The sequence below is a fragment of the Arachis stenosperma genome, chromosome 3 (genome assembly GCF_014773155.1).
Source record: "Arachis stenosperma cultivar V10309 chromosome 3, arast.V10309.gnm1.PFL2, whole genome shotgun sequence".
NCBI lineage: Eukaryota > Viridiplantae > Streptophyta > Magnoliopsida > Fabales > Fabaceae > Arachis > Arachis stenosperma.
Genome location: NC_080379.1, coordinates 147,872,671 through 147,897,475, shown reverse-complemented (window position 1 = coordinate 147,897,475; position 24,805 = coordinate 147,872,671). Strand labels below are relative to the sequence as shown.

The following is a 24,805-nucleotide window of genomic DNA, read 5'->3' as shown; positions in this document are numbered from 1 at the left end:
GATTGATTCTATGGATATTTAGACACCATTTTGTTTATGATTCATGGAATTGAGAATTGGATTGTTTGGTACTGCTCTATCTGTATACTTGTTCTATGTCTTGGTGTTGAGTCTCACAAATATTCTCAATTACTTATAGCTGTGGTTTTCTTCTTGAATGGAATTTTATTTTTCCAAAAGAAATCATAGAGGATTAGGATTGTGGATTTTTTAATTGAGTGATGAATGTAAAGCTGAAGATGATGATGACAAAAGTGCTTGGAAACATATATTTTAAGAGAGTTTAAAAAAGTTTTTGAGTTTGTAAATTGATAAGATCATATAGTTTTTAGTGTGTTTATTTATATTTTATTTATTATTTCATTATAAAACGGTTTTTTCGGTTCAACCACGGTCGAACCGGTTGAATCTAAAAACCAGTGAATCAGTAGCTAGAACGGTTCGATGATCGGTTTGGTTTTCAAAACCTTGCTATTATTTACTAACCTGGAACTGAGACAATCGTCCACACTAAACTTCACGGATGTCGAAAAGACAGAAAAGGTAACAGAAAAAATTTGGAGGAGAGAATGGAAGAAGAAAGCGACAAATCAAAATGGTCCCACCCATATATATACTCTGCCGAACTCATCATAGAGTTCGTCAGGGGGTGGCGAACTCTATATAAACGGGGGCGACGAACTTGCTATAAATCCCAAAAAAAAAAATTATATTTCTGAAAATAAGGTTAAAAATTTTTTGGAGAAAATAATTATTTATTTTATTTTATAAATAAAAAAAATCCTCAATTTTCTATCCCATCTAAAACTGAAAATTCGATTTGTATTTTTGAATTAAAAAAATTATTTTCATATTATTCAAAAACACACCAACTGGAGTATATACATAACACATCTTCCAAATTCATAACTAAAAAATGAGCCCCAAGTTAAAAAGTACAACTCATCAATTCCCTTTTGGAGTATAATGGCTTGTCAAAATCAAAGTCATGTTTTAATTAAGTTCTTATTCTTCCAAAATTATAATTACGAAAGGTTATCACCTGTTCCACTGTACGGATTTGGAACTTTTCTCTTCCAATCAGTTAATCTGTGCAAATTTAATATAATTAAAGTGAATGGTGTTGATTCGGTGGAATAAATGTGTCGTAAAAATGCATCAAAAGAGGACTATGATGGACAAAAAACCGATCGTCCCGTTGTGCGTACTTGAAAGATTTGAATCTTAGCTTTGTTGACAAAGCTGGCACAAGGGGCATAAGGCAGGCAGCTTGAGAAGATTGTGGGAAAAAGATCCTCTCCAGTTTTTTTAATAATTGATAGAATCCAGTGTGATCTATCACCTTTGATTCTATGAGTAGGACCAGAAATAAATAAGAGAGAGAGCGCAATGAATAGTTAGATTGAACACTGGATACCATCCAGTTTTTTTCTCACTGAAGAGGATCCACTCCCGATTGTGTGAGTTGGGGTTAGTTAGAGGAGCCGAGTGGAGATTATTTTGGGCCGTCGGCTTAACAAAATGAGCTTAACAAAATGAGCTTAACACTGTGAGTCTTTTGTTTGTGATGACAATATAATAGATGAATCGAGGGCTAGACTTTTTTGGGCACAACAAAGGGATAGTGCGATAGAAATAAATTTTGATAAGCACAGATTAGAAAAAATAAAAAGCTACATAAAAATCTGTAAAGGGTTTAAGCGATTTTGATGTGTATTTTTAATTAATTTTTTATTTTGTGCGAATAATTATATTTTGGAATGAGAATTCTTTTGAGATAGAAGTGTGCATGAAGTCTAAAAAAAATAGGCTATTATTAAGATATAGTGAAAATTTTAAGTATGTAAATGCAATTTTATATTGTAATGTATAAAGTTGACAAAAATCTTTTTGTAAAGTTGTTTATTTGGCCATAGTTAATTTTTTTTAAAAAAATGTAGGTTAATAATTGAAACGTAAACTATGAAAAAAGTTAAATCAATAAATAAATTAAAAGATTTAATTAGAGAAATGATTAAATTATCTAAGTTAATAGATCAAAAATTAATAATTCTAATTAATATTACTTGAAATAATATTAAATTTTTTAAATTAATATAAAATAATTTTTTCTAAAATCTCAAATTTAGAATAAATTTTATTTAAAAAATTCAAAAATAAAATAAGAGTCGTTAGACTAAAAATAAAATAATTAGCAATAAGAATTGATAGATCAAAATATAAATCTTTAAAAATTAGATCAAAGAAAAAAGTTATAAAAAAATTATGAAAATTATAAATAAAAATTTAACTCATAAAAAATGTTTAAATTTGCAAATGTAAAAAAATTTCATAATAATACTAAAATGAAAATAGAAAAATAATATTAAAAAATTAAAAGAAATTAAAACAGTTTTCTATGAAAACTTTTGTTAAAATATGTAAAATTTAAACGAATTTAAAAATTAATATTAGTATCAAAATAACAATTTAAAAGAAATATAGAGAAAGGTTTAATTTTAAATTTATTTAATTTATATTTTAAATGTGTATTTAATTTTAAAAATATACTAAATTTATTCATAATTTTTAGAAATATTTATTTTATTTTTTTTAAATTAATGTAATAAAATATTAAATATATAATTTTTAAAAGAAACTTAATTGAATTGTTAAATTAAAGCACTTGATGGTTGACCATGAGGTTGAGTTATTCATACAAGGATAATGACATGGGATTGTTGCAAAATAAGTGATGATAGTTAACCAAATTATGGGATTGTATAAATATGAACGTAACAGCGCCGAGAGGATTGTTGCACTACCCACTCAAAGCTGACCAACATTGTAATTTTGCGACGCACACTTTGGGATAATATTGCCATTTAACATCAAAGGAAAACGACAAAAAAAACTACTCCCTAAGTAATGTTAGAACAGCGCTGTTCCAACAAAGTACAGTGGAACACCTGATAATCTTCCTATAATTACACAATGATTTATAGACTTATAACGGGGTCAAAACTCAAAAGCCTAAGTAACGTGTAAAGTGGTGCACCATTCTGTACTTGCATTTAGTCTAAGGTATTACACATGTTAAATGCTGTGATGATATGATTAACGTATGATTGGGTAAGGATAATCATAGAAAACGAAAAGAAAATGACCTCAATAATTAGCATGACACATGTCAAGTGATGTGATCTACATACATTGTTTCTGGTAATAGAACAAAGATCCTCCTCTTCAGATACATAAAACAAGCTTCAAGCGTGATTTATAATAGTATTTATGAATATCTAATTAACCATCAAATTATTTCTTTTAATATAATATATGCATCCATTGGTAGAGTTGTGGACGCCACGTAGACGTAGGTGGAAGTAATGAGTTTGATGAGAAGCAAAATCACGTGACTTTGTGCCCTCGATGGCCTATTAGTCTCATTCAAGCGTGATTATGTCTTCCTAATCAACACGCTAATACGCAATCGCTTTGGGAAGCACGTGACGGCCCAGAGGGCCTCCAAGAAAAGTTCTGATGGGCCCATGGCCCATATGCATTTGAGACCATTCTGTTTATCAATCCCAACCATGGACCATTTTTGTTTTGACGTGGCTCCAGTCTACGCACATTGATTAGACCAATGCAAGGTGATTATGACCACCCAAAAATTACCTGCATCTCCCACAATAATTACGTTAGATTTGGCAAAATCACGTGCTATACAATGCGGCCTAGTTTGTTATTTCTTAAATTTATTTTTCACTCATAGGACTAGGGGTGTGTATAGATCGGGTGAAACTGGGTTTGATGTGACCCAGACTCGACTCGAAATATATATCAGGTCTATTTGTTAGACTCGAACCCGCCTCTAGACCCGATGAAACCTATACACTTTCGGGTCACGATTATACCGGGTGAAAATCGAACCATTAACATTATATTACCTTAATATCTTCTTGTAAGTTAGCATGTAAAAATATCCAAATTTTCAAGACTCCAACCATTATTTGACATGATAAAATTCACATAGAAAAATATAACAAGAACCAACTCTTCTCTAAATTAAAACATAACCATAATCAATACTAATATTGCCTAATAACATCAAATATTTAAATCAATACAAATAAAACAACATTATGCATTAGTCTAAAGTCTTATGCATTTTAAACATAAAACATTAACTTATAGTCTTATATATAATGACTAATAACACAAAATATTAAGGTTTACAATACTTAAACTCTACATAATAATAGCCATCATCCATCACTAATAACACAAAATATTAATTGTGTATGATGACTGGGCCACCGGACCGATTTCGGGTGACCCGAGATATGGTTCGGACCCGACCCGAAATAATGACCGGATCTATTTTTGAGACCCTTACCCGACCCTAAACTCGATAAAATCACACCAAATTAGTCCCTAAAATATTCAGAATCAGATCAGATCTTCGGGCCGGACCAGACCGGACCATGCACACCCCTACATAGGACTATAAAATCATTTGACTATCTCCAAAATTATGTACAGAACATATATATGATTCAATTACATACCTAGAGATATGAAGAATATAATACGCTAAATAATTCCTTTGGACACTATTTTAGGGTCTGAAGTCTGAACTGTACGAGTGAGGGGAAATTCTCTTTGACAAATGGCAGACTTACCTGTTTCATTGAGAGTTGCGCTAAGGTTCGAATTTTGAGTGAAGAAATAGAGCTCATATACTAACTGTGGTAGTGTATGTGAAGGTGAGTGTTATGTAAGACAAAAAAAAAAAAAAACTCTCCATGTATGATATATAGATATGAAAAGAAGATACATCAAGAAAAATGTGTTTTTTCATGATTTTTTTTTTAATTTAGAAAATGGATATATTTAGTCGGGAAAAAATATCTCATATTATTACAGTATTTTCTGTAATAATAATTAAAATTTATTACAGTATTTTCTTTAATTATTCAGACTCATCTTTATTTTTATTTATTAAAATTTATAATAATTAAAATTTGTACTAACTTTTAACAGATAGTTAAATATAAAAATTATCTGGTCTTTTTTAAATTTAGATCTTAATAGTTATAGTGAATACTTTTTTGTTTATATCTGCAAGTGCCGTTGGACTTTTACATAAAAAAAAAAATCTTCCGTCAAAAGAAAAATGCGAGTATGGATATGCTAAAGTTCACTTGCGACAAAAAAAACTTTTATTTAGTGACTAGTTATTATATGTTTTTATGCGTATTATTTTTTGATGATTATTAATGATTATAAATGAAATAAAAAAAAACCAAGTGATCATAACTATTCTAAAATGTTGAGGCATCTCTGAAAATTTGTAGAAAAGTTGCAAATCAATCAACGGGACCCACCCCGTGATGAGTTCTCACCCCTCCAAAAGGGCTGAATTTTCCCAAACAGGGGAAACAGCAATATGAGAAGAAAGAAGAGGGAAGGAGCAAAAAAAGAGAAAAGGGGAGGGGGGTGCTTTCACTTTGTCCTGTATCTGAATTCATCGGCCATTGTCCTCCACCACTATGCACTACTATGCAGTATATTTTAGTATTTTGGATAAAGCTACACGCTTCTACCATCACCAATGATGAGTGATCACACAATTCGCAAACCTTGTACATTTAGTAGCTATACCGTACAAGATTAGAAGATCAATAACTATTACGGCCTGGTCCAAAAAGGAATTTGGGCTGACCCGACCCACTCACCACCTGACCTGAACGGTCGGATGATGCGCCCATATCCGACCCGCATATGCGTCCGGGACAGCTGGCCACCACAACTGTACAAGGAAACTTCGAAGAAGGTGGGTTCTGCTCTCGCGGGACCCACATCTGACATAGTATATAAGGGGAGGGTCCTACCCCTCCTCCAAGGTACGTCACACATTCCACCTAACCACTTTCTCACCTGCGCACTAACTGACTAGAGCGTCGGAGTGTCTTTGCAAGTGACACCCCCTCCTTCCATAACGAGAGCTCGGCTACCCGGCAGGCCCGATCCCAGCACAATCGCGATCGAAGCGTTCCCATCTCCTCAAATCTCCACCCGAACCGTCCGGTAATCGCTTAACCGAACATTGGCGCCGTCTGTGGGGACCGCCTAAATGGACGTCGTGCCGGGCATTGGAGACCAAGGCCGAGCAGCCGGCGCAGAGGGGGCAGCCTCTGTCGCCTCACCGAGAGGGCGACGAAGGTCCCCCCGACAACACACAGGGACGCGACCCTTCGGGGGAACTGGCGGTGACAGCGCCAGAATAATGCAGGAGCTACGCCACAGGGTCCAGAACCTGGAACGACAACTAGCCGATCAGGAGCATGATCGACGAACCACCGATCCTAGCTATTCCCCGTCCCCTGAAATCCGGGAGAGAGATTTCCACCGGAGTCGCCCCCGGCACGCCTCCGCTTCCAGAACGGAAGCGGAAAGCACCCGAGAAGATTCGCCCATCCCGAGAAGACTAAACGACACAATCATCTACTCCCGAGGCAAGGAAACGCGCCACACGGGATGAGATCGCGAAGACGGAGAAGGGAGGCCTGTGAGGACACGGCGACCCGTAATAATGGGCGCCACCCCGTTCCATCGGTCCATCCTCGAGGTCCGGTTGCCGAAGCACTTCGACAAACCAACGGACATGTGGTACGATGGAACCCAAGACCATCTGGAACACCTCACGGCCTTCGAGGCTAGAATGAATCTGAAGGGAGTAGGAAACGAGGTGAGGTGCCGGGCCTTCCCAGTCACCCTCGCTGGACCTGCGATCCGATGGTTTAACGGCCTCCCGCAGGGATCCATCTATGGGTTTTCGGACATCAGCCGTGCCTTCTTAGCTCAATTCACAACACGAATAGCAAAGGCAAAGTACCCGATCAACCTGCTCGGGATAACCCAAAGGCCCGGGGAGCCGATCAGAAAATACCTGGACCGCTTCAACGACGAATGCTTGAAAATGACGGCCTAACCGACTCGGTGGCCAGCCTCTGTCTGACGAACGGCCTCCTGAACGAGGACTTCCGAAAACACCTCACCACAAAACCGGTTTGGACGATGCACGAAATCCAAACGGTAGCTAAGGAATACATAAATGACGAGGAAGTCAGCCAGGTCGTGGCTGCTAATAAACGGCACTCCGGCTACAATCAACCTAGGCAACAAGGTAACGGAGAGAGACAGAAAGAACAAGCCAAAGAGGGAGGGCCGAGCAAGGCACCCAGACCGTTTCCCCGGATCAGGAAATTCACCAACTACACTCCACTCACTCTCCCCATCATGGAAGTTTACCAGCAAATAGCCGAGAAAGGAATCTTGTCGAAGCCCCGACCACTCAAGGACCGTACGGGGGGAAACAAGAGCCTCTACTGTGACTACCACAAGGGCTATGGGCACCAAACACAAGACTGCTTTGACCTGAGGGATGCACTAGAGCAAGCGATAAGGGATGGTAAACTCTCAGAATTCTCCCATCTTATAAGGGAGCCAAGGAGGCGATATCGCGACCAAGACGAGGAAGGCAAGACGCGGTCGGCAAAGCGGCGACAAGAGCCAAAAGACAAAGACCACGGTCTCACCGTGATAAACGTAGTAACCGCCAAAAACACCGCACCAAGGTCGAGGTCGGCGCACAAGAAAGACGCCAAGATCCTGGCGGTCTCCTCCGCGCCGATGCGGAGCTCTAAGAAGCCCCCATCTATCTCCTTCGGCCCGGAAGATCAGTGGTTCGACGAGGCCCCCGAAAACCCACCCATGGTCATTACGGCCAGAGTGGGAACCGGCCTCGTCAAACGAATCCTTGTCGACACGGGGGCATACTCGAATATTATGTTCCGCAACGTGTTCGATGCACTGGGGCTAAGGGACGCCGACCTATCGACTCACCAGCATGGGGTCATCAGGTTAGGCGACCACTTTATCAAGCCCGATGGAGTGATATCCCTGCCGGTTTCCGTGGGATAGGCTCAAGGCCGAAGATCGGCAATGGCTGAGTTCGTGGTCCTCTGAGATTCCACAGCCTACAACATCATCTTAGGGAGAAAGACGATTAACGACGTTGAAGCGATAATCAACACAAAGCTACTAGTCATGAAGTTTGTTACCGATGACGGATCTATAGGGTCCATAAGAGGAGATCTAGAAACGGCGGTCGCTTGCGACAACGCCAGCCTCTCCCTAAGGAAGAAATCTAAAGAGGCGTCGGGAGTGTTCCTGATCGACCTAGATGCCAGGGTTGATGACAAGCCCAGACCAGAACCAGAGGGGGACCTGGAAAGGTTCAGGGTCGGTGACACGGAGGAAAAGTTTACGTTTGTCAATAGAAACCTTCCACATGAATTGAAGGAGCCTCTGGTAGAAATGATCAGGGCCAATGGGGATTTGTTCGCCTGGACACTGGCCAACATGCCGGGCATAGACCCCGAAGTCATGTCACACCACCTGGCCGTCAAGTCGGAAACACACCCGGTAGCCCAACGGAGGAGAAAGATGTCGCGAGAGAAGGCGGAGGAGGTAGCCAGGCAGACGGCCAGCCTCCTAGAAGCAGGTTTCATACGAGAACTAGACTACTCGACCTGGCTCTCGAATGTAGTTCTGGTAAAGAAGCACAGTGGCAAACGGAGAATGTGCATAGACTACTCCGACCTTAACAAGGCATGCCCTAAAGATTGTTTCCCCTCCCCAACATAGACGCACTCGTTGACGCGGCGGCGGGCTACCGGTATCTGAGCTTCATGGATGCCTACTCCGGTTATAATCAGATACCGATGCACCGACCCGACGAGGACAAGACAGCATTTATAACACCTGGGGGAATTTTCTGTTATAAGGTGATGCCATTCGGCCTAAAAAATGCAGGGGCAACATACCAAAGGCTGATGAACAAAATATTCCGCGACCTCATAGTCAAGACAGTGGAAGTCTATGTAGACGACATCCTCGCGAAAACTACGCAATCCGACGACCTCCTGAATGACCTGGCAAATGTATTCGCGTCTCTCCGACAACACGGCATGAGGCTCAATCCCCTCAAATGTGCCTTCGCCATGGAAGCTGGAAAGTTCCTAGGGTTCATGATAACCCAAAGAGGGGTAGAAGCTAACCCTGAGAAATGCCAAGCAATACTCCAGATAAAGAGTCCGGGTTGTATCAAGGACGTCCAGAGATTGGCAGGACGACTCACATCGTTATCCCTGGTGCACGAAATTGCAATAACACTTTTGCAACCCCGCACAACTAACCAGCAAGTGCACTGGGTCGTCCAAGTAATACCTTGCGTGAGCAAGGGTCGATCCCACGGAGATTGTCGGCTTGAAGCAAGCTATGGTTATCTTGTAAATCTTAGTCAGGATATCAGAAATTATCAGGATTGATTGTAAAAAGCAAAAGAACATGAAAAAGGTACTTGTTTTGCAGTAATGGAGAATAGGCTGAGGCTTTGGAGATGCTCCATCTTCTGAATCTCTGCTTTCCTACTGTCATCTTCATCAAACACGCAAGGCTCCTTCCATGGCAAGCTGTATGTAGGGTTTCACCGTTGTCAGTGGCTACCTCCCATCCTCTCATTGGAAATACGTCCCTGATGCTCTGTCACAGCATCGGCTATCCATCTGTCGGTTCTCAATCAGGCCGGAATAGAATCCAGTGATTCTTTTGCGTCTGTCACTAACGCCCCGCCTTCAGGAGTTTGAAGCACGTCACAGTCATTCAATCATTGAGTCCTACTCAGAATACCACAGACAAGGTTTAGACCTTCCGGACTCTCTTGAATGCCGCCATCAGTTCTAGCTTATACCACGAAGATTCCGATTAAAGAATCCAAGAGATATCTACTTAATCTAAGGTAGAACAGAGGTGGTTGTCAGGCACATGTTCATAGTTGAGAATGATGATGAGTGTCACAGATCATCACATTCATCCGGGTTAGGAGCAAGTGATATCTTAGAATGGAAGCAAGCATGATTGAATAAGAAACAGTAGTAATTGCATTAATCCATCAAGACACAGCAGAGCTCCTCACCCCCAACCATGGGGTTTAGAGACTCATGCCGTGGAAGGTACAAGAAACGTGTAAAAAGTGTTATGAGGTCATAAGGTACGGATACAATGTCAAAAGATCCTATACATAGTAAAACTAGTATCCTAAGGTTTACAGAAATGAGTAAATGACAGAAAAATCCACTTCCGGGCCCACTTGGTGTGTGCTTGGGCTGAGCAATGAAGTAATTTCGTGTAGAGACCTTTTCTGGAGTTAAACGCCAGCTTTCATGCCAGTTTGGGCGTTTAACTCCAACTTTTATGCCAGTTCCGGCGTTTAACGCTGGAATTTCTGAGGCCGAATTGCTACGCCGGTTTGGGCCATCAAATCTTGGGCAAAGTATGGACTATTATATATTGCTGGAAAGCCCAGGATGTCTACTTTCCAACGCCGTTGAGAGCGCGCCATTTGGGCTTCTGTAGCTCCAGAAAATCCACTTCGAGTGCAGGGAGGTCAGAATCCAACAGCATCTGCAGTCCTTTTCAGTCTCTGGATCAGATTTTTGCTCAGAACCTTCAATTTCAGCCAGAAAATACCTGAAATCACAGAAAAACACACAAACTCATAGTAAAGTCCAGAAAAGTGAATTTTAAATAAAAACTAATAAAAATATAATAAAAACTAACTAAAAGATACTAAAAACATACTAAAAACAATGCCAAAAAGCGTATAAATTATCCGCTCATCAATCCCGTTTTCTCGGAGCTTCGGCAACAAAAGCCCTACCTTTCTTTAACCTCATGAGGAAAGGGATAGCGTTTTAATGGACGCCCGCATGCGAGGAAGCTTTTAGACACTTCAAGGAAATCCTGGCGACACCCCCTGTGCTCGGGAAGCCAAAGGACGGGGAGCCGTTATACCTATATCTCGCCATAACAGGAGAAACCCTGGCAGCGGTTTTGGTACGAGAAGAAGGAAGGGCTCAACAGCCAGTCTATTTTGTGAGCAGAGCCCTACAAGGGGCAGAACTAAGGTACAGCAAGCTGGAAAAGCTAGCTCTGGCACTCTTGACCTCTTCACGGAGGTTAAAACAATACTTCCAAGGTCACCAGGTTGTCGTAAGGACGGACCAAGGAATCCGACAAGTACTCCAAAAACCCGATTTGGTGGGAAGGATGATGACTTGGTCCATTGAACTTTCCCAATATGACATACGGTACGAACCCCGGCAAGCAATCAAGGCGCAAGCGATGGCTGACTTCCTGGTAGAAGTGACGGGGGATCCAACCGAAGAGACGCGCACACGGTGGAAGCTCCACGTGGACGGAGCCTCCAATCAGACGTCCGGGGGCGCCGGGATAATCCTGGAAAGCTCTGCCGGGGTCGTGTACGAACAGTCGATCAAGTTCGAATTTCCCATCTCGAACAACCAAGCATAATACGAAGCCCTTATAGGGGGCTTAGCCCTAGCAACGGAGGTTGGAGCGACAAGGTTGGAAATATGCAGCGATTCACAAGTCGTCACCTCCCAAGTAAACGGGAGCTACCAAGCCAGGGACTCACTATTACAAAAATACTTGGAGAAAGTCAAGGATTTGAGCCAGAAGTTTGAAGAGGTCACGATCCACCACGTTCCAAGAGAAAGGAACACACGGGCAGATCTCCTATCAAAATTGGCTAGCACCAAACCGGGAGAAGGCAACCGATCTCTCATCCAAGGTATGATGAGGGAGTCGGCGGTCACTCTGCACCTATCAAGGCTAAGCCCTTCATGGTTGGACCCCATCACCAGCTTTTTAGAAAATGGCAAACTCCCCGACGACAAAAAAGATGCCAAGAAACTGAGAAGGGAAGCGGCCAAGTACGCGATCATCCAGGGTCAACTGTTCAGGAAAGGATTCAACCAGCCCCTATTGAAATGTCTACACCCCGACCAAACGGACTACGTTCTTAGGGAAGTCCATGAAGGGTATTACGGCCATCACATAGGGGGCAAGGCCCTAGCGAGAAAATTAATCCGAGTTGGATACTATTGGCCATCAATGATGGCAGACTCTAAAGAATTTGTTAGAAAGTGCGCCAAGTGTCAAGAGAACGCCAATTTCCACAAGACACCGGCCTCCGAGCTAAGCTTATTAACGTCTTCCCGGCCATTCTCACAGTGGGGAGTCGACCTCTTGGCGCCCTTCCCGGTTGGTCCTGGACAAGTCAAGTACCTCATAGTCGCCATTGACTACTACACCAAATGGATAGAGGCCGAGCCGCTGGCCAGTATATCCTCATCCAATTGCAGGAAGTTCATGTGGAGGCAAGTGATAACACGGTTCGGCATCCCGGAGATTGTTATCTCGGAAAACGGGACGTAATTTACCGACAAGAAGTTCACGGAGTTCCTCACCGGCCTGGGTATAAGGCAGAAGTTCTCCTCGGTGGAACACCCCCAAACAAACGGACAGGTCGAGTCCGCCAACAAGATCATCTTGTTAGGGCTTAAGAAGCGGCTGGATAATAAAAAAGGTGCTTGGGTCGATGAACTCGCCTCGGTCCTCTGGTCCTACTGTACAACCGAGCAGTCGTCCACCAGGGAGACCCCCTTCCCACTAACATACGGGCTAGATGCGGTAATACTCGTGGAAATCGGAGAACCAAGCCCACGACTACTTTTGAAGGGATTAGGGGAAGCCGTGGAGAAGGACCTGATAGATGAAGCCAGAGAAATGGCCCACTTGACGGAAACGGCGCTGAAGCAAAGAATGGCCCTACGTTACAACACTAAAGTGCTCAAAAGAGAGTTTGAACTAAACGACCTCGTCCTGAGGCGCAACGACATCGGCTTACCGACCCCGGGGGAGGGCAAGCTGGCGGCAAATTGGGAAGGTCCCTACAAAGTTAAAGAAGCGATGGGCAAAGGCGCTTTCAAGTTGGAAAGGCTCGATGGCAAAGAAGTCCCAAGAACGTGGAATGCGAGCAACTTGAGAAGATTTTACTCCTAGCACATGAGGCGACATGCCGACCAATCGAGCTAAGTATTTAATTCATGGAATTGTACTTTTCGCTATGGTCTATAGACCTTTCGTGCAATTACCGACTAAGATATACTTGTGCAAAGTTTTGTTTCTTTTGTTTTGTTCACTTTTCCTGGACAACCCATTGCGCAAACGAATTCCACGCAGCGCGACAGCGATACACGGCCCCGGGACTGATCACCCCGGGAGCCCATCAACTACCACAATAGCAAACGGCTACACTAAAAAGCCACGACCTGGCTCAGCCGGCTCAGCCGGAATATCATCAATACGGTAGAACGAATGGCAACTACAAACCAATAACGGTGAACATAAACGACAACACAACCAGGCAAATAAGAAAGTATTAACTATAATAAAACGGGCAAACGACCCAAGAAACCAACTGTTCACAAAAGCCAAAACATAACGGCTAACCAAAAGTTTCATACAGAACAAGAGAAATCATTTTTTAGGAACGTCAACAATCTTGCCGTCCTTGATCACCTTGAAGACACCAATGGCCGACGTGTCGAAATCAGGAGCAACAATTTTGACCTGAGCTTTAAGGGCCTCCTCGGTCGCCAGGATCGCGCCCTTCCCCTGCTTAACGATGTCTTTATACTTTGTCTTCAACCCTGCAAGCTTATTTTCGACAGCCTCTTTCTCTTTCTCCAATGCGGACACCCGCTCTTGAGCCACGCCAACCTGACTCTCTAAAGTCATTTCCCGCTCGACAAGCCGGGAAACTGTGGCGTCCGACTCTTCTAATTTTTTCTCGGCAGTAGAGGCTTTCTTCTCGGCAGCGGAGGCTTTCTTCTCGGCAGCATCGAGCTTCTCATCAGATTGGGTCAGTTGTTCCCGAAGAGTTTCAACCTCGCGCTTAAGTTCATTATTGGCCTTCCCAGCAGACTCCAACCTCCTGCGGAGAGACTCCATCCCGGACAACTCAAACTCGGCCTTCCGAGCTATCACTGCGCCACGCAAGAGGGTACGATACATCCACCTCGCTTGCCTAGCAAGAGATGACTCGTGGAAGTGCTCTTCAGTGCCGGGAATCAATTGAGAATCTATAAAATTCCCGGCGTCAAAATTTTTCTCCATCACAGTGAGAACCCCCTCGGGACTACTGGATGCCCTCCTCCTTTTGAGGCTGGGCACCTCCTCCACCTTATCGTCGGCTGCTGGGTTGGACGTCGAACCCCCAGTACCAACCACTTCGCGGAAGGGGGAAACGCGCACTTCCTTGTCACTTTGAGCCAGGGCAGCCTGAGCCGAGGTACCGGTCTCATCGGCCACAACCCACTTGCTCGGAAGTGGCTTTGCTCTTGTCCTCCGGGGGAGCAGTTGACTTCTTATTGGCCGCCTCATCGTCACTTGCGCATAAAAAGGTCTGGAACAAGTTAGGGAGACCCATTATCTCGGCAGACATTCCCACTGTAACAGGAAAAGAAAATTGTTTAGTCGCGATGGAATATTGGAAAAAAAACAAGAAACTAAAGGCAAGGCAAGTTAAAACTTCTCACAAATATAGTTCCGACCGACTTCCCGATCACCCATGAGGAGGTGAGGGTTCACATGATTCCTACCGAAGACCGCCAGTAACACATCGGCAATCTTCCTATCCACCGCAGACATACCCTTATAAGATACTTTAATAAAGGTATTGGACCCCGCCCCGAAGCTCCAATAGGTCGGGATGAGGCGTGCCCCCTCTAACGACAACCAAAAAGGATGACGACCTTTGACGGGACGGACCTTGAAATACTTATCTTTGAACCCATGGTAGGAGTCCTCGAATAAGCCAAAAATTCTCCGACCTTGGGCGGATCGGAAGGACATGAACCCCTTCTTATGTTTCCCTTCCTTCGAAGGGTTTGTAAGGTTGAAAAAGAAAAGAAAAACATCCACGGACACCGGTAGCTCGAGATATTCACAAACCATCTCGAAACAGCGGATTGAAGCCCAACTGTTCGGATGCAGCTGAGACGGTGTCACGGAAACCCGGCCCAGAAGCGCCATTTGGAAGGCGGAGAAAGGAATTCGGACCCCCACTTGAGTAAACATGGATTTGTAGAACCAAATCCAATCGGCAACTCGGGGAGCGTGGAAGTTGATCTCGTATAAACGCTCGTGGGGAGCCAGGACGAAGACATCGTAGTTGGACTCCTCGTCGGTTCCGCCGCATAAATACTCGTTTTGACGGAACTCGGTGAGCTCCTCCTCGCCCATTTGATTGGGGGAGTCCCTTAGATCGGAAACAACCCGGCGTAGGGATCGTACGCCGCGGGGGAAGGGGAAGCCCGGGAGGCGATGCGAGCCATACCTACATGGGGGCACCACCCAGTTAGTCTAAGAGGTCGGGTGCTCGGAGTGAACGCAGAAACTACACCCAACCTATTCTGCAACTAAAACTAAACAAGGCCAAAGGGTGAAACCCAAACAAAACTCATCCTAAAACGGCAACCTCCCCCTAACGCGCCTACTTAAGATCAAGAATCAACCATCATGCAAAGTTAAAACAAATAACATGCAAAGGAAACAACGGCAGAAACAAAAGAACAAAGAAAGAAGGTAAAAAGGATGCATAATTACCTGTATGAACTGTAGAAATTCGAAAGGAAGACAAGAACAATACCCTGGAATCGCTGAAGGAGAAGAAGATGGGGATAGTTGAATTGGAAACAAAAGGGTAAAATGCCAGATGAACACCAAAGGCATCACCAAAGTGTTTTAAAACTACCACCAAAAGGAACGCGAAAGCCTAGGGGCATATTAGTCTTTGCACGAAGGGTTTTTAAGAGCATTTAATGCTCGACACGAAGAACGAGGCGATGAATGATCGCCCCAGCAACAAACAGGCACGCGCGCAAGAGGCACGTCCCCCCCACGGACGGCCGACTTGGCGACAACGCATGAGACCCGAGGTAACACGCCACCAACAGCCCACGGGACTACTGCTGACGTGTTGGGGGCACTGTTACGGCCTGGCCCAAAAGGGAACTTGGGCCGATCCGACCCACTCACCACCCGACTTGAACGGTTGGATGATGCGCCCATATTGGACCCGCATACGCGTCCGGGACAGCTGGCCGCCACAGCTGTACAAGGAAACTTCGAAGAAGGTGGGTTCTGCCCTCGCAGGACCCACATCTGCCATAGTATATAAGGGGAGGGTCCTACCCCTCCTCCAAGGCCGTCACACATTCCACCTAACCACTTTCTCACCTGCGCACTAACTGACTAGAGCGTCGGAGTGTCTTTGCAGGTGACACCCCCTCCTTCCATACCGAGAGCTCGGCTACCCACCAGGCCCGATCCCAGCACAATCGCGATCGAAGCATTCCCATCTCCTCAAATCTCCACCCGAACCGTCCGGTAATCGCTTAACCGAACAATAACATATCTTATTGAAAAAGTATAAAGAGACAATGAATTTAGTGTACAGTTGTGTATAATAGAAATAAAAAGAAAATTAAGATTAGATGATAATTAATTTAATTAATTTTTAATAATTACTCATTTTAAATTTAAAATAAAATAAAAATTTGTCTCAGGGACTGTTACGGAGACCGCACGCAACCCTTTTTGCCGCATGTAATTTCACTTTTTCTTGCCTATTTTCTTTTCTTCTCACTAGTCCGTCGCCGCAAACAACACAAGCCATTGCCGCGTAGAGCAATAGCCAACGCGGCCCTACTCACCGCAGACGTTCGAGCACCCCATTCGCGCACAAAAAGTGGTTAGCGCAGCCCTCAACACGGCAGTCGTGCAGCTCCCCAGCAGCCGACGGGTTTCACCATCCCAGTGTCTTCATCCGCGATGTGTACGGTGATTTGGAGTTTAGTTAGTTGCCTCCGGTGAATGTGGTGTATTTGATTGAAAAGATATCAAAAAGGAGAGTGCTTTGTTTCATGATGTTGCAAAGGTTCCAGCCAACTTGACTTTCTTGGATTTCGCTCCCCTTACATCTTCAAGTTATATACATTAACGGACGAATTTAAATGTTGGATGTTCAATTCACTAAGTATGTAGATGATTATTTTAATTCTTAATTAGATGGTTATTTTGTTTGATTGAATTTAATTATATACAATTAACAAATGTTGGATAGTTATTTCATTAGGTAGTCAGATGATTATTTTAATAATTACGTGGATAGTTGTTTGATGGCCGATGAAGAAGCTTCTAACACCGGAGAGGTGGGATGATTGATAAGGATGGGGGTATAGTAAATGCCAGACGGTTCAGGAGGGAGAGGAAGAGGGTGTTTGGGTAAATTTTTTTAGTAAATTAGGGTTGGAATGGATAATTTTTTGAAATAACTTTTTAGGTTTCTTTTTTATTCCTTGTGTTGGGCCAAATTTAAAGCTCATTGTTTATATTGTTTAGATTTTTCATTGCCTTCTTAGTGGAATTTTTTTAAAATAACTTTTTGGTTTTTTTTCCTTTATATTAGGCCAAATTCAAAATCTATTGTTCATATTGTTTAAGTTTCTCATTGTCTCTCTAACGGAATTCTATTTTATTTTATACCTTTAAATATTGATGATTAACTAATGAATAAAAATAATAAATTTTAATAATTTTCTATTATTTTTATATTATATTGTTTGTTTTTAATTTTTTTATTTATTTAAAATTAATATATTTTTATCAATTATATTAGATGTATATTAAAATCAATTATTAATATAAAATATATATTAAAACTTAGTTAGAGGGAGTGATTTCAATGTATAAATAATATTTTTATATTTTTAAATGGTGCTACACTGCTACCTAATTTTCTTTTACGATTGCTTTTGTCTCGAGACTTTAGCATCACTCATCAGCCATAAGGCGTGAAAATTAAATCAATAATGTTTTGATAACAATGAGAGATTAAGGGAGAGGGACAAAGCAGCCCCACAATTAGATAGATCATGTGGTTTTTTCCATACACAACATTGTTGAAGGCCTTATCTGAAAACGATCGAAGCCCCATCACTGTCGGTTAGCTACTTAGCTACATTCGTTCATTAATTAAATGCATGGTTTTTCATACGATATATATAACCCCTTGAAGTTTTATGACCAAGAAATTAAAGTTGCTATGATTAAGAGCCGCACATACAGGATGCATGCAACTCCTCCGATCCGATCCTAGTTAATTGATTAATTAATACGCTAAATTCAGGATTTATTTTGGAATTCAGATGTTGATCGATCGAATCTATATATATCTGACCAAAATAACAATATGATGACATGCATGCATACATACTGTAAACTAGTACATACAATAATAGAGATGCATAATATAATGTGTCATTATTCTGTAAATACATACATAGCGAATGGATGAAAGAGATGTGTCACAAATGATATGTGTAAGAATTAATGCCTGTTAGTATATACATGCAGGGAAAACTGAAATTCACCCTATCTTGTGTAAGGAATTAATTAAAAGAGGGTAAGGTTCTTCTTTCGATTCCCTCCTCCCATCATTATTATATGTAAACCATTATGTGCGTAGGGTATCTCCACAAAAAATGGACGGAGCCCCCCTCCCTCTCTGATCTTCACACATGTTCTTTAATAAGTTTGCCTTTTCATTATCATCAATTCATTATATAATATATATATTATTATACGAAAATAATAGTTAAAAATTGTTAAATAAATAATAATTTATTCAAACATATCAAATTATTTAATAATTTTTATTTTTATCTATCATCTTCCTAGGAAGACAACTTCATATAAGTGATCATCAAGATTCGAATGTTAAAAGAATATCATATTTTTGTTGGGCTAGAAGGGTTTGCTTTTGGTTGCAGACGAGTTTAGGGCAGAGTGAAAAGGGACAAATTGTGGCAAGTAATTAAGTAACCTTGAGAATGGAACCATTTGTATGTGGTGCTTAATTAAATTTAAGTTGAATCCGCATTCCAAGCAAGTGTTGTCATTTTCAGGGGATAATACAGCCACGAGACACTGATTTGAACCAAAATCAAAACAATATCTTTTTTTGTCTGGATATATATGAGTAAAACACTAACGCATATATTTCCAACTTATACTATTAACCTCCTTTACCTATATAAAGAGCATATATAACTATACACACGCAACCATGTTTTGTATGTATTACTTAGTTTACACCATAGAGATATAATAATAATAGCAAAACAATAATAATAGTAGTAATAAGAGGGTATATATTATTTATTATTATTATTAATTAAGTAAGAATTATATATAACATGGCTATGTTGTTACCAATGAATCGGCATCTTCTTCTTGTTGCTTTTCTTTTGCTTTGCTTCATGTCCATGACAGCTAGAGGTGAGAGTAATTTAATTTATTATTATTCTTATGTTCATATATGATTAGTGTGTATGTAGTAGAGTATCATTTATGTGTTGGTTCTTATATGGTTATTGCAGGAAGAAGTTTGCGAGAGATTGCTACTACCAAGAATGGAGTTGATAATGGTGGGAGGGGTCATCAAAGTAATGTGTTCAAGCGGAACCATGAAGGAACACAAGAGATTATTAGTGGTGACATAGATACAATGGACTACACGCCTGCAAAGAAGAATCCTCCAATCCATAATTAGATTTCCATTATCCCAATTAAGTTTCTTCTTTTCTCTTTTTCTCGTTTTAGAAAATCTTTTAGGTATAGACAAAGATTATTATTGTTCAATTCTGATGCGCCTCCCTGGTTGAGAAAACACTGCTGCGCCTTATCATATATGTTCCCACCATTCAATTCCTTTTATCTAGTCATTTTTTGTACATCTATTCTTAATCAATGCATTTTAATACAAATTAAAATACAGTATGTATGTTTAGCTACATACATGTACATTATACATGCATTATATTGATCCCTATATATTATATATATAGCTTTTGAAGTTGGCTAGGTATAAGGGGAGTATAGATATATACCTCCATCGACAGGAATTTTAATTTCACCATCAGGTATTGAAATTTGATGTCACCAGAAACAGATGCTTAATTAATATATATTTTGCAAGTCTTGTAATGTATTATTCTTTCGCAAAAATGTTAATCTTTTTCATCCACCGCCGGCGGGTTCGTATATGATACATTATGCATATGAACTTTGAACTTCAATAAATGATAAACAGTCAATAATTTAGCCAACGAGATATAATTCAAATAGCACAGTCTTTTCATCTTTATCTAAAAGTTTTGATTTCGAATTCCACTTCTAACTTTAAAAAAAAATCAATAATTCAGCCAACATCTATTAATTTATATATATATATATATATATATATATATATATATATATATATATATATTTCTTTTAGAAAGTTTAAGATTTAGGGTTTAATAAATGTTCTTCTGCCAATGATTGATTGATTAAAAGATTGCACACTTATCTCTAAGATTTTGAGTTCAGACAATATTAGGAGTTGTATTTTAGTAGGAAAAAGCTAGAAGGTTGAATAATATTGCCTTAATTTCAAGATAAATATTAAAAAATATTGGTAACATAATCTTTATTATGATAAAGATATATTTTTGAATTTGTACATACACTTTTTTTATTATTTATTTAATTAACAAACCTTATTTATATTTTAGTCAATTCTATTTAATATCTGATTTTTGTTTCACTTATTTTTTATAATAAATTTTAAATATTTAAAAATGATTTATTTTTATATTTTAAATTAAATATTATTTTTTAACTTATTTAACAAGTAAGATAACATCTTTAAAAATTACTAAAATATTAATAACATTTATTATTTTTGACTAATAATTAATAAAAAATATTTAAAAATATAGACTAAAAATATATTAGTGAACATTAAACTAAAAATATTAAGTTGTTAGCTAAAAATATTAGTCAAATACAATAAATTTTACTAATTCTTAAAAATTTTCATCATTTTTTAGGCACTATATCAATTGTTTTACATTTTATTAAAGTAGCTGGTATTATAGAGGAGTGTTAAGAAATCAGTAGATTTTATAATTTGTAGTCATTAATTAGCTATTATTAATATTTTTTATAGTGTAAAACTATATCTAATGATGTGAGATTACTCAACTTTTTTTTACAAGTCGAATTTTAATAAAATTACGTTTTATCATATTATATTATGGATGATTGTGGTAAATAGAAGAGTGACATATTTAGAATAAAAATAAGTGCTTCTTTAGCCGTCAACCACTATATAGACACTGTAGACTAGGATATGGACGGAGACAAGACATGTCACAAAAGTTCAATAATATAAATCTGATTATAAGAATGCTTTAAAATCAACAAGGCATGCATAAACAATTCTATAACTAAATTATTATAGCCTAGATGTATGTCCCATGCATGATTCATGCTACTATTTCAGGTTTAATTTAATAATAATCCAACCAAGAAGCTTGTCGCCTGAATGGTAATAAATATAAGAGATGACTGGATGCTATATTAGTGTATATCCAACAGATTCTGTTAGTGAAGACTTAGGAGAATAGAGAAGGGGTTGAAGAAGAAACTACAAATTGTGTTGTGTATTCTCATTGCTGGTTTATATATATCTTAACAGAATTTCTATTTTAACTATAACAGATAATTACTTCTTACAGGAAGGGGAAAGACAGTTGTTCTATTAAGTAGTTAAATTGCTTAGTAACAGAAGATTCTGTTGTACAAATTGTGTTGTGTATTCTCATTGCTGGTTTATATATATATATATATATATATATATATATTGCTAAACTATCTTAACAGAATTTCTATTTTAACTATAACAGATAATTACTTCTTACAGGAAGGGGAAAGACAGTTGTTCTATTAAGTAGTTAAATTGCTTAGTAACAGAAGATTCTGTTGTGTGTAACAGACCTGTTTTGGGTATTTTTGGTTCGGGAATACTACATGATAAAATGATTAATTTGATAAGGGTTATGATAGGTAATCAATAATTTTCTTGAACAACATGAACAACTATTAATCAAATTAAAACACACTATATTTCTAAATTACCTACCTAAATTTTAATATAAGAAAAAAAAGTATATGGAACCAAAAGGTGATCAGCCAAAAAGTAAACAATTTAATTAATTTATAATTATATTTAATTAATTTTATTTGTTTTTAATTTATAATATTTGATATTAATTGTTTCTCACCCCAAATTAAAATTCTGAATCAATCCTGATTTTTGGTATATAAAAAAATTTATAAAATATATAAAAGAACATCTATTTAGTATGAAAAAGAAATATTCTGATAAGAAACATCTTAATGCCTAATATAAGCACCATTTAAGTAGAGGGGCATTTGGCTGATTTTTGGTTGATACCTCTTGGTTCCTTAACATTGTTGATATTAGAATAATTATCCACACACCTAGTAAAATTATGCTAGGTAACCAATAATTTAAAAATTGATAATAAAAAAATCCTAGTTAAAGAAGGAGAAAGAGGAAGAAGAAAAATAAAGAAAGAAAAAGAAAGACTTTGTTGGATTTAATTATAAAATTAACTTATTTATCTAATATTTTTTTTATTTTTCACGTTATTTTTAATTTAAGAGATTAAGAGTTAATTCACTGCAAATTAAAATTTTCTTTAAAAATTTGTTGTTGGCTAATAAACTACTGTATATTCTAATCTCTTATCAATATATATAGAGAAAATATAAGTAAATAATTTTTAACTAATTAATTTTAAACAACTGTAATTAATTATTATTAATTTTATATTTTAAAAAAAATAAATTTTAAATAATCACTAATTAATAATAATTAATTATTAATATAGAGTGCAATTTAAAAATACTTATTAACTTATTATTGACTAGACGTGTTGGTTACTTATATATAAAACAGAAAAAAGGTTCTAACAGGAATATATTATTGGTTTGAAGTTTCTTTCATGATTCCAAACAAGTCAGTTTCGTAATTCAATTATTTATTAATCAAAAACTCAATTGAATATCCATCCAGCCATTACGGACTAATAAGTACAAGCAGCTGGAGTATATATTTGATAAAAACATATAGGGGAAATCCGAATAGAAGAAGTGATTAAATATTAACTTTTTAGATTCTTTGTACTTTGAATAGGTTGGGATTCTTTTATATTTTAATTTGGAATAGACTAGAGAGATCATTGAGCAACCGGGACCGCAATACTGGGGTTATCCGATCTATAAACATACATTCCCAAACAAAAGTGTGCATCAACAAACTTGCATAGAATCATATGGAATTGGTTGAACTGCAAAAACCTCAGTATTAGTCAAGTCCAGTTAGTTAAATTTCAGCTAAAAATCTAAATAAGTTGGCGGTTTTGAATAACACAAGATCTGGCAGAGGTCTACTGGGAGAAGGGAAAAAAAAAATACTTGCATTGCAGAGATTGCATAGATACAAGACCAAATGAAAAAAATAAGAAAAATGGAAAATAGAAAACAAAAATGAAAAAACGTGTTCTAACAAAACGAAAAGAGTATACAAAGATAATAAAAATGTGAAAAAATAATAATGAAAGAAAAGAAAAGATGAAAAAATTTTATTGATTGTTGATTGATTGAATTGTTCACTATGAAGATAAAACTAAGTATATATAGAACATTAGTCTATGAAAGATAAAAGATAAGATAAAGATAAAATAGAGATAAAGATAAAGATAACTATAAGATAAGGTAAAGACTAAAATTATAATTGAATTTGTGTATTCTGTTGGGCTGAATTTGTGGATCGTGAGACGTCTTTATTGTTGTCATGGGCTGAGGTAGAAGAGTGATTTAATACGCCCCCGCAAGCTGGAGGATGAAAGATGTCAAGAATACTAAGCTTATTTAGATTAAGATGGAAGGGTTGAGGAGACAAAGGCTTGGTGAAGATGTCGGCTAGTTGCAGGGAATTGGGAGAAGTTTCATCACTCCAGCTTGAGCTTTTTGTCGAACCAAGTGACAATCAACCTCTAAATGTTTGGTTCGTTCATGAAAAACCGGGTTAGCAGCAATATGAAGAGCACTCTGATTATCACAATATAAAACTGGTGGGCGGATAGGGGAGATGCGTAAAAATTGTAACACATTTAGTATCCATTGAAGTTCACAAGTTGTGTTGGCAAGTGCACGATATTCTGCTTCCGTGGATGAGCGGGCAACGGTGGTTTGTTTCTTGGTCTTCCAAGAGACTAAAGAATTGCCTAAGAAGAAACAATAACCTGTTAAAGATCGTCGAGTGTCAAGACATCCAGCCCAATCAGAGTCACTGAAGCCAAGAAGCTGAATTTCTGATTCCCTTGGAAAGAAAAGTCCTTTGCCGGGACTAGTTTTCAAATATCGTAACACATGCTTGGCAGCTTGAAGATGAGATTCAGTAGGAGATGCCATGAATTGACTTAATTGTTGGGTTGCATACATGATGTCCGGTCGAATAGTGGTGAGATAGATAAGACGGCCAACCAAACGGCGATATACAAAAGGGTCAGGGGACTTTTGTCTTGATATAGTCTTGTGGTATTATCCATTGGAACAGAAGCAGGTTTAGCACCTAATAAACCAGAATCCTCTAAAAGATCAAGACAGTATTTTCTTTGAGATAAGCAAATTCCCTTTTCTGATTGAGCAACTTCAATACCCAAAAAATATTTTAATGGGCCCAAGTCTTTAATTCGGAAGTGTTGGTGCAAAATAGACTTAATGGTAGCAAGTTCAGAAATGGAATTACCAGTGAGAACAATGTCGTCAACATAGACTAGAAGGATAGAAATTTGATCACCAATGAATTTAACAAATAGGCTATAATCAGATGAGGTCTGCTGATATCCAT

The 24,805-nt window shown here is 38.8% G+C and overlaps 1 protein-coding gene across 1 annotated transcript; it reads left to right on the top strand.

The window, feature by feature from the left end:
- The first annotated feature begins 7,062 nt into the window (after nucleotides 1-7,062).
- Nucleotides 7,063-7,968, top strand: LOC130966871 (uncharacterized). The gene has a single exon (XM_057891691.1). It carries the CDS (start codon nucleotides 7,063-7,065, stop codon nucleotides 7,966-7,968), a length of 906 nt encoding a protein of 301 aa, XP_057747674.1.
- Nucleotides 7,969-24,805: the final 16,837 nt, after the last annotated feature.